Genomic DNA, 9,494 nt, shown 5'->3' with positions numbered 1-9,494 from the left:
CAAGGCTCAGCTTATGCAACTGAAAAATGAGATAAAAATAGTATTTACCTCATAGAGTTATTGCGAGAATTGATATAACGGGTGTAAGTAATGTATCCAATAGCTAGCATATAGAAGTACTCAATAAATAGTAGCCAAAACAGATTCTACTTTTATAAAAGAGCATTTACCTCATAGAGTTATTGCTAGAATTGACATAACGGGTGTAAGCAATGTATCCAATAGCTGGCACATAGAAGTACTCAATAAATATTAGCCAAAACAGATTCTACTTTTGTATGATTCAAAATAAGAGGAAAATGCATGTTCCAACCAAGAATACTATTTTTAAAGGATTAAATGTATACACACACACATACCTACACACATATATTTTTTTAGGTGTAAGTCCAACTCTGATAAAGAAACATGCACTGTTGTAGATGGTGGCCCTCCCCAGCTGAGGTCAGGGTCTCTGTTGGCCTCCTGCATATTTCCAGTCTGTGAATAAGTCTACATTGATTTGTGCCCTTATTTGATTGTCTAAATTCCCTCAAGACTACAAGTTCTATGCCAGCAAGGATTGGTCTGTTTTCTCACCATTACATGCCTGCCATCGAGAACAATGTTTGATAGAGTAGACACTGCAATGTTTGTGTGGGCAGGGGTGGAGTTTTATGGTTTTAAGAACAGATCAATATTCCCACAGACCAGAACAGCTGGGAGCTCCTTGCAGGAAATTAACCTGCTGGTGCTCACGAACAGTGACGGGGGCAGCTTTGGCTCCTTTACTGGGGAGCAGAGCAGCAATTTTGGGTAGCAGCCGAAGCAGGTGACAGAAAACAGATTGGTACTCCTCCTTCTCACAACTTATTATACTTATGGGATCTGCTGGTGCTCACGAACAGTGACGGGGGCAGCTTTGGGGAGCAGAGAAGCAATTTTGGGTAGTGGCCGAAGCAGGTGACAGAAAGCAGATTGGTACTCCTTCTTCTCACAACTTATTATACTTATGGGACGAAAAACGTATTATATTCAAAGGCTGTGAAAGAATGACCGAGCTATAGATAATAAGTAACGTGCTGCTTTTCTTCTCTTAATTCTAAGCTAAGCATAAAGGAGGAGACAAGATAATTGGGTTTACTAGTTAACAATACCCTGACCTTTCCCTCTTCATCACTCAGCTTGCTCCGCTCGCCCTACAAGTTCCACATCCCACAACCTGTCTGGAGCCTCTACTTTCCAAGTATATTCAGAATCTTGAGAGATTTAACACCTCTGATGCTACCAACTTGGACCTGAGTCATTTTAATAACAGATCTCCCAGGTTCTACCCTGAGCCCCTTTGGTCTGTTTTCAGAAGTAATCCTTGAAATAAGTCATTTAATGTTACTCCTCTGATCCAAACCCTCTAATAGCTTCCCATTTCGTTCTAGGAATCAAATCTGCCTTCTGTGGCCCTTCCAGCCCCTCCTCTTACCTCTCTCATTTCCTACAGAATCCCCTCTGGGGTTCTCACACCTGACAGGCTCCACCCCAGACATGCCTGTGATCTGCTGCTTCACCCGCTTCAGGCCTTCCCCCAGGGCACGGTCTCAGCAGGTCCTTCCTGACACAATATGGCCTCCCTTCCCCAACACTCCTGGGCCCCTTCCCTGCGTTATTTCTCTTCATAACATTTTCTGACATCTCCTTCTGGAAATGTTTCTAACTTTTCCTAGGCAGTCAGGGCTGGAGAACTACTGCATACAACTACACATTTTCAAACCGCTCCGAACCTAGTATATAAATGTAAGGATGTCTTGAATGAGAATTTAAAACTAAACTTATACAAGCTTGATGAAGTGTAATGAGACTGTATTAAATAGGACAGTTTCTACCTGATGATGACGACAGCACATTCTGTGTTCCAGACTCTGCGCAGTACTCACGTGAATGAATCGTTCCTCACATCAAATTATGAGGTGTTCAATACCACCGTCATTGAACAGACACAGAAACTACAGGCCAGAGAAATTAAGTAACTTGCTCAGGTCCAATCACAAATAAGCGACAAAGCAGACACTGAAGCCCAAGTCAGGCTGGGCCGACCAAATGACTGTGAAGTATTCTCTCAAGAATGACAGAACCTACAAAAAGCCACAAACATCACCCGCAGGTGCAGTAGAAGAGATTGCAAAACCCATTTTCAGAGCTTAAATGGATTGTCATCTCTTGAATAACACTACTACTAAAATGATAAACGATCAATGATAACTAAAATGAGAATGTATATCCGGGCTTTGTTGTTAAATGTGTACCAGTCTGTTTTTTAACTATTTAACTCAACAAATATACTCAGGAGATGAATGATCACATTTACCTGAAGAAGTTTAAAAAACTCATTTTTCAACTGATTTTCATCCAGGTGCTCAATTATTTGCATCAGCTCTCGCAGGTGAATACATAAAGCCATGATGGATTCCTGCGACTCGAAGAAGTTTTGTTCTTTCGATTCTTTAAATACATCAAAGTCATCAATTGGTGGGCTAAAGTGAAAGAAAAACATAAATGAAACATTTATATAACTCTGCATCTTCTTCCCATATGTTTGAGTAATTGCATTCTTTAAAGGAAAGAGAATAGTAGCATTTGGTCTCAAAAATGACAGATAACTGCCCAGCCGGAGTGGCTCAGTGGCTGAGTGTCGTCCCACGCACCAAAAAGTCTCAGGTTCAATTCCCGGTCAGGGCACATGCCCAGGTTGCAGGCTCAATCCCCGGTGGGGGGAGAGGGGGTACAGGAGGCAGCGGATCGATGATTCTCTCTCTCCCTCTCCCTTCCTCTCTGAAATCAATAATATATATATATTTTTTTTAAATGACAGGTAACACACTATATATAACATAGGTCAAGTTACACAAAAATGATAATCAAAGTACACAAAATCCCCCAAACTCATTTTAATTAACTGCCAAAAGTGCCCTGGAAGTATTAAATAATTAGTGACCATATTCATAATTATTTACCCCGTTTCCAGGGCAAAAGGAGAAAGAGAAATAAAATTTTAAGACAACTGCTTCAGTTTAACAAACATTTTCTGGGTGCTCAAGTGACTGGATTCCAAATAACAAGCATATGGATAGAAACAGAATATCTGAATATAATGTAGTAAACACTAAGATTCGAACATAGAAGCATTATGGGAACACAATGACTACTTGAGATAAATCAGATCATACTAATGTAAGTTTTATGATAATGACATATTTTGATCATTTATGTGTAGATTTTTAGTTTGGGTGTTTGTTTTTTTTGTTAACTTTTACTCCCAAGTTGACTGTGACCAATGGTGATATATGTGCCATGATGTGCTATATCCACATGCTGTCCAATGAGATCAAATGATATTAATTTTGCCCTACAAATGCATAACTAAGAAGGTATAAATACTAACTGAACGGCCTAAACAGAATCAACTGTGAAGACATTCAGATGATCTGATCTTCTAAATTAGGGTACATTTAGATCTACTCATGTAGCTACCTTAGGGTGAAAACAATATGACTCGGTTATGGGATTGATTTAAAAACAAAAACATATCAGACTTGCCCTAACCGGTTTGGCTCAGTGGATAGAGCGTCGGCCTGCGGACTGGGGGGTCCCAGGTTCAATTCCGGACAGGGGCATGTACCTTGGTTGCAGGCACATGCCCAGTGGGGGGTGTGCAGGAGGCAGCTGATCAATGTTTTTAACTCTCTATCCCTCTCCTTTCCTCTCTGTAAAAAATCAATAAAATATATTTTAAAAAAAACAAAACATACCAGGCTGTATAATCCAAATGAGTGCTGGCTCCTTCCAGCACCAGCCACCTTGGGAGTGCACCCTTATTCCAAAGATGCTGCCATTGCTCAAAGCACTTTCGAAATGTTCTTCAGAACCTGAGGCACATGGTTAACCGTCCTGTCGGTGATCACTTATCTTCACCCTTTGGAGTTAATTTCTTTTTGGAGACAGCCAAACGTCACTCAGAGCATTATCAGTAGAATCAAATCAAATGGAGTAAAACATTTTTGGTCAAAAATGAGGAGTGACTAAAAAATAATGAGACATTCATTTTGAGGCTTGTAAACTGGCTCTGGAAGAAATTCCAAAGAATGAAAAGGTGTTTTTAGCAATGGCAGCACTGCTGAAATAAATCCGTCTCTCCAGGCGACTTAAAAAATAAAAACTGGCTGGATACATATGCTCCAGTGTTGGGGTCAGCAAATTACAGCTTGCAGACCCAATCTAGCCCACCACCTGTTGTGTCTGACCTGCAAGCTTAGAATGGTTTTACATTTTTGAATGGTTGGAAACAATCAAAAGAATATTTTGTGATACATGAAATTACAATGCCAGTGCCCATAAATGAAGTTTAGCTGGAACACAGCCATGCTCATTCTTTTATGTGGCGTCCAGAGCTGCTTTTGCACTGCAGCGACAGGGCTGAGTAGCTTCGACACAGACCATGTGGCCCCACAGCCTGAAATATTTACTATCTGGCCTTTTACCAAAAAAACTTTCCCAACCTTTGTTCCAGTGTTTTGGTTTTTTTTTAATATGTTTTTTATTGATTCTAGAGAGACAGGAAGGGAGAGGGATAGAGAAACAGAAACATCCATGAGAAACATCGATTGGCTGTCTCCTGCACGCCCCCTAGTGGGGACGGAGCCCTCAATCGATCTCAACCGCTGAGCCACACCAGCTGGGCTGTTCTAGTTTTTTATTAACAAATTGTTCATTAATTTAAAGTCACACCTCATATTAAGAATGAGCTTTATTTCTTGTATTTAAGAGAGTAAACTCACATCACTATGTATGATTTCTGATTTTTAAATGTTTGCTATTTTAGAATCTACTAAAGCTGCTTATGTGCATACACTATGACCTGGTGATTCACTCCTAGGTACATCTCCAACAAAAATACACCTGTATGTTCACCAAAACATGCATTTGAATGTTTATAGCAGCACTCTTTTTTTTAAATTAAATCTTTATTGTTGAAAGTATTACATGTTTCCTTATTTGCCCCATTGACCCCTTCTAGCCTACCCTCCCACCCCCTAGTCCACCCCCACACACCATGCCAGGCCTTCAGCACCCTATTGTCTGTGGCCATGGGTTATGCATATATGCACACAAGTTCTTTGGTTGATCTCTTCCCACCTACCCACCCTCCCTCGCCTTCCCTCTAAAGCAGCACTCTTTATAATAACCGCAAAATAAAAACTATTCAAATACCTATCAACAATAGAAGAGCTAAAAAGATTGTGATATACTCATATATTGCAATACTATATAGAAATGAGTTATTTACAATTATATGCAAACAGTAGGGATGAATCTCAGCAACATAATGCTGAATGAAAGAAATCAGATACCAAAATACATCCCATGTAATTTCATTGGAATGAAATTTTAAAACAGGCAAAACTAACAGATCAAGGCAGTGGTTCTCCTGGAGGGGCCGTGATGGCAGTGAACGGAAGGGGATGCATGGGGGCTCCTGGAGTCCTAGGACGGGTCTGCCTCTTGATCTGGACACTAGGGACGCAAGCATGTTCTGGTAAAGTTGCTGAACAGTTAAGATATGTGCACTGGTCTGTAGGTATATTACACTTTCATAAAAGCTTTAACATGCCTTCTATTTTCTCTGTGCTATTGATTCCTTATACCAAATTAACTGACATACAATCTAGTTTTATAAATAAAGCAAATGTTTACTTTGCCCTTTTTTATAATAATTTCAAATTAACATCTTTTTCCTCAGTAAGTATAATTTGTTTTCTCATGAAGAAAAATAAGTTTTTATAAGAATTTTTAATTAGTTCCTACTTCAGATATTCAATCTATGTCTACTCCGGGCACGTGAATTATAATTGCCAAGAATCTATTATAGTGATAACATCTGCAGCATGTCCAGCAGTGCCATTAATAGCTGTTGAACTAAATTCATGTTTCCACTGGTTTTTATTTTCAAACTTATCATTTTATAATTTCAAAAAAAGCATAAATTATCTGAACGTTTATTTGATGGTTATATATTTACCTCTGGATAACTGCTTCATGAATTCTACGATACATGTAGCATTCTACAAACAGCCATGGTGAGTAGAACCACCTTGGTTTTCCATCACTGTCATTTAAAAGATCCTGTTGATGTTCTAGGTACTGATTCCATATGTCAGTATCAGCAAACTTCTCAACCAAGGGGACAATTGGTTTGTCTGTCTGTGATTCATTCCGCAATTTAGAAAGAAGAGAAATTGCTTTCTTTTCAGCTTCTATGCCTTTCTACAGAAATAGGGAAGAAACATTTACACATATTAAAAAATATATAATCTATATATAAATAATTAAATTTTACATATACTTTATATTTAAATATCTATACATAAATACTTCCTCTAGGGTAGCGCATTTTTATGGGCCTAAACTTAAGAAGGAAAGAAATACTATATTACAACACTACATCTTATGTGTTCACAAACTATTACAAACATTTAAATTTAGAATTAAGTTGAAAATCAAATCACACACACAGATCTCATATCAACATTATCCTGCTTTATCTATTCTGCCAGGTTGTTTTTTTTTTTAAGTTTCATCTAATAACTAGAGTCCCTTCATTACCTGCAAGTGGAATGGCCATTATCAAAGAGGGGAAACAGCTTAGTATGTTTGTTAAAGATTTAAGAAAATAATTAAAGTTCAAATACATTTCATACCTCTCCATGTTTCTCAAACATTTCATTTTTATGTCGATGCAATGTATCAATAGCCTTGGTTAAGATCTGTGGTATTCTGTCTTTAATTGTAAGATATGCAAACGACCTAGAAAAAGGAATCACATACATAGTGTATAACTTAGTAGCATTGATACTAGAAGATTGGTCATCTTTTTGTTTCTGGGGCAACTCATTTAAATTAAAATTCCTTTTCATACAACCATTATAAGGAAAATCGGCATTGTCTGGCTACCACTATATGAAGACATAGGAAAATCTGACAGCTTCTCTGGTATGTCCTCAAAGCTAGGCAGTCTTTGTGCCTCTAGCCCAGCAGTGGGCAAACTACGGCCCGCAGGCCGGATCCGGCCCGTTTGAAATGAATAAAACTAAAAAAGAAAAAGACCGTACCCTTTTACGTAATGATGTTTACTTTGAATTTATATTAGTTTACACAAACACTCCATCCATGCTTTTGTTCCGGCCCTCCGGTCCAGTTTAAGAAACCATTGTGGCCCTCGAGTCAAAAAGTTTGCCCACCCCTGCTCTAGCCCCAGGTTCTCCCCGGAAATCTGTTAAATCCTTACCTTTCCCGATCTATTACTTTTATTCTCCTTAATCAGAAACTAGTTTAACGATGTGATAGGCAAAAAAAAAAATTACTCTAAAAATCAAACAGGTTCTTCTCCCACGTCAATTGCTAAGTGACATCATCTACTTAAATGAACAAGGCCGTGGATGTAAAACGGCTAGCAAGACTCTACTGTATTAGAAAAACAAAGATAGTTATGATCCTGCTTCTTTCTTTTCTCTGTCTTAGCCAATTTTAATTCTTTTTAAAGGCTTTTCCTGCTGCCTTCTCTACCTGCACAATGACTCCTTCCATCCTATTCTGTCCCTAAGCAAAATTAAGGCATGTTACCAGCTCACACTCCCAACCAAAAAAAAAAAAAAAAAAAAGTTTTCTAAAAGTGTTAAAGAAAGCTAGATAAGGGAAAACTTGAGTATATTTGCATTTAAAAATTAAACATAGTCGAGTTTAGACCTACAAACACCCAGATTTACAGATTATCATTTTATATGTAATGACATACAGCACACAGAAAAAAAGCAGACTTTAGCCAGTGGTGAAATTCTGTGCAGTTTTTAGAGAGCACAAAACTTAGCTGATCAATTCACTTACATCATCAGAGACAAAGTAAAAACAAAGAAAGTTGACACAATCATTTTGTAAATACCGATGCCCAAACACCTATTCTAACTTTAACTTGGGATCAGCACAATTCTGAAAACTCAAATATCTCCCTGGCCAGTGTGGCTCAGGTGGTTGGTCCTCGCCCAGATGACCAAGATACGGAGCGTGCAGGAGGCAACCCACTGATGATGGATGTTTCACTCTCACACTGATGTTTCTCTCTCTGCCTGTCTCTCTAAAAATCAATTTAAAAAATATAAAAACTCAAATATCTTACTGAAATTTTTTAAATATTGGGTTATACCCTGAGTAACTGAGGTTTCCTCAAAAGACAACTAAAAAACTACAAACAGATGCCCAGCGGGGGTGGCTCAGTGGATGAGCACTGACCCACGCACCAAGCTGTTGCTCAGGGCACATGTCCAGGTTGCAGGCCCAGTCCCCATTCGGGGGTGTACAGGAGGCAGCCCATATCCATGTTGATGTTTCTCCCCCTCCCCTTTCTCTCTAAAATCGATAAGAACATTTTAAGTATAAATTTTAAGAAATCAGAAGATGCCGATTCTGTGTTACTTTGAGTAACCTAAAGTGGTTAGGTTATAATATGTGTAATAACCATTGTAATCAGAATTAACGTTTAAACATCACTAGGAGGCCTGGCACAGTAACTCAGTGGGTTAGCGTGCTATCCCAATGTGCCAAGGTTGTGGGTTTGACACCCAGTCAGGGCGCATCCGAGAATCCACCAGGGAATGCATAAATAAGTGGAACGACTAATCAATGTTTCTTTCTCTCCCTTCCTCGCTGTCTAAAATCAATTTAAAGAAAATGTTTTTTAAAACACTACTAATTCCCTGGGGGGAGAGAAGGAACATTGAGTTGACACTTGAATCTTCCCAAGCAGCAGATACAAAGCAGTGCTTTGAAGATTGGACTTAGCTGTCAAGCGCGCATTGCTATTTTTCCAGCTACTGAGTGTCCTCAGAGGCCTGGACCCGGGTGCAGGTACCCTCCCTGTCAGGGCTCGGGCAGTGAGCGAACACTCCTTCTGGCTGCACCCTCCTTCCAGCTGCACCCCCCAAGTGCCCGCTGAAAGGGGGGCCACCGGCGTCTCTCTCTGGCCTCCCTGGAGTAGACCGAGGTCACTTTCTTACGAGTGTTCTTGTGTTTTGCAATATGTTGGAAGAAGGGCGTGACTCAAATAGTAAACGTGACCGTTCAATTTATACCAATGGATTTTTTTTTTTACGGTGTCCACAACTTTACCTGGTAGGATTCTCAATAGCAGGATTATGGCTTAACCTAACCGGCACGCTAGAAGAAACACATTTCTCCATACATCTGAGATTCCTCTTGCAGAGAATTTGAACACCACCTCCCGCGCCCCCCACCCCGCCCCCCGGAAAGAAAGCGCGTTTATTGAACCATTAAGCCATGCTCCGCAGCACCCAGAAACGGGCAGGAGGGCGTCGCACGCGCCCCAGGCCGTCATGCGGGGTAACACCGCGGCACAGATCACCGTGAGGACAAGGGGCTGCCCGCTGCGAACGGCTGTTGGCGCCCGAGAACGC

At 40.0% G+C, this 9,494-nt stretch overlaps 1 protein-coding gene and 1 long non-coding RNA gene across 6 annotated transcripts in view; both read right to left on the bottom strand.

The window, feature by feature from the left end:
• The window catches only part of ARMT1 (acidic residue methyltransferase 1), a 138,518-nt gene that overhangs the window by 85,794 nt on the left and 43,230 nt on the right, over positions 1-9,494 (bottom strand). Inside the window, exons 1-4 of one of the 5 annotated variants that reach the window (XM_005884712.2) lie at positions 9,190-9,485; positions 6,729-6,834; positions 6,050-6,294; positions 2,342-2,507 (exon numbers count right to left, since the gene is read on the bottom strand). In XM_005884712.2, the coding sequence (XP_005884774.1) occupies positions 2,342-2,507; positions 6,050-6,294; positions 6,729-6,834; positions 9,190-9,260 (588 nt within the window). In that variant the 5' untranslated portion in view covers positions 9,261-9,485. Of the gene's footprint in view, positions 1-2,341; positions 2,508-6,049; positions 6,295-6,728; positions 7,006-9,189; positions 9,486-9,494 lie in introns of those variants that run through there. The other 4 variants (XM_014532151.1, XM_014532150.1, XM_014532147.1 and 1 more) reach the window with 4 other exon arrangements.
• LOC106724500 lies at positions 373-1,030 on the bottom strand. The gene is made up of 2 exons (XR_001360314.1): positions 999-1,030; positions 373-867 (listed from the first exon to the last, which is right to left on the bottom strand). It is a non-coding gene; the product is annotated as an uncharacterized LOC106724500 (long non-coding RNA).

The sequence above is a fragment of the Myotis brandtii genome, unplaced genomic scaffold (genome assembly GCF_000412655.1).
Source record: "Myotis brandtii unplaced genomic scaffold, ASM41265v1 scaffold847, whole genome shotgun sequence".
NCBI classification, from domain to species: Eukaryota; Metazoa; Chordata; class Mammalia; order Chiroptera; family Vespertilionidae; genus Myotis; species Myotis brandtii.
Note: the sequence above shows the minus strand (reverse complement) of the source record. Positions and strands in the feature narration are given on the sequence as shown.